This window comes from Aplysia californica, unplaced genomic scaffold (assembly GCF_000002075.1).
Source record: "Aplysia californica isolate F4 #8 unplaced genomic scaffold, AplCal3.0 scaffold00572, whole genome shotgun sequence".
NCBI classification, from domain to species: Eukaryota; Metazoa; Mollusca; class Gastropoda; order Aplysiida; family Aplysiidae; genus Aplysia; species Aplysia californica.
Window position 1 is genome coordinate 295669 of NW_004797842.1, and position 1435 is coordinate 297103.

Consider the following 1435-nt stretch of genomic DNA (forward strand, 5'->3'; position numbering starts at 1 on the left):
CACCATTTTTACTGAAGGGGTAAAACCGCTTTAACTGTCATAAAACCAGCCCGCTTCCATGAAACCAACATGTTTTCAATAAGTTTGCACTCTGTATCAAGGTAAAAATTAAATTGCCAAAGGACGTCCCTTCTCGACCGGTCAATGAACTTGATAAAAAGTTCCCGAAGTGCGCGCTAGTGCGATCGACTTTATTCCTCCTTTCTTTTCATACCTAAAACTACCCCGGAACACCTGCAGCGAAAATGGAGGGAATTATTTGCATGTAGAGAGGCTAGGCGTTGCTTTCTGCTTCTTTGCTGTTTGTGTGTGTGTGTGTGTGTGTGTGTGTGTGTGTGTGAGAGAGAGAGAGAGAGAGAGAGAGAGAGAGAGAGAGAGAGAGAGAGAGTGAGTGAGATGTGCGTGTGTGTGGTGTGTTTGTGTGTTGGTGTGTGTGTGCTTTGAAAAGTTGAATTCAACATTTCAGGTGCTTTGTGAAGATGGCTCACTTTTACTAGAACTAAAAACATGACTATTAATTTCTTTACTTATTTCTGAATTTTGGGGTTTTCAAACCTAATCACTCTTACTTTTTTGATGGGGGGATTATATGCTCTCAATATTTTATGACTATGCTTTTGTTGTGGTTTTTTGTTGTTGGTGTTATTGATGTTGTTGTTGGGTTTAGCTCGTATTGTTATTGGGGTTTATTTGCTTTTAGGTTTTGTGCAAGGTTATTCATGTCAACTGTTGACGAATCTTTTGTTTTATCCCGATAAAAATGTCTAAAACGTTTGGGTTTTTTATCTCATACTTAAAATTCAAAGCAAATGTTTCTTCTTCTTCTTTTCCGTGGTTGGGACAACCGTGGGGGCGCCACTGCATCTGACAACCAGCTCTCGCCATTTCTCTCTGTCCTCTGCTTTCCTCAGATTGTCACCCATCGTCTTCCTTGTCCACTCTGTAATGTTGTCCTCCCATCTCCCTCTCTGCCTTCCTCTCTTTCTCTTTCCTTGTACTGTTCCTTGTAGAATTGTTTTGGCAAGTCCTGTGGATCTTGTGACATGCCCATAGGACTTGTCAAAACAAATTACATATTGTAATCCATGTCGACTTTTCGTCTTTTTCAGAAGTTATACTTTCGACGGAAAATCTTTGTTCTTGCATGTGTATCAATATCACTGATGCGATGCTGGAAGAAAAGAAGAAAGAAATAGAGGAAGAATTGATAGTTGATGTGAGAACCACACACAAGACCAAAACTAAGTGAGTCTGTCTATCTGTCTATCTGTTTGTCTGTCTGTCTGATTGTTTGTCTGTCTGCCCGTCTGTGTATCTATTTATATCTATCTATCTATCTATCTATCTATCTATCTAGCTAGCTAGCTATCTATATGTCTGTCTATCTATCTATCTATCTATCTATCTATCTATCTATCTATCTATCTATCTATCT

General features: G+C 39.2%; 1 protein-coding gene across 1 annotated transcript in view; it reads left to right on the plus strand.

The window, feature by feature from the left end:
* Positions 1 to 986: 986 nt before the first annotated feature.
* LOC118478453 overlaps positions 987 to 1435 on the plus strand; it is an 8211-nt gene continuing 7762 nt past the window's right edge. Inside the window, exon 1 of the mRNA XM_035972067.1 lies at positions 987 to 1245. Within this exon, the coding sequence (XP_035827960.1) occupies positions 1145 to 1245 (101 nt within the window). The 5' untranslated portion in view covers positions 987 to 1144. The remainder of the gene's footprint in view (positions 1246 to 1435) is intronic.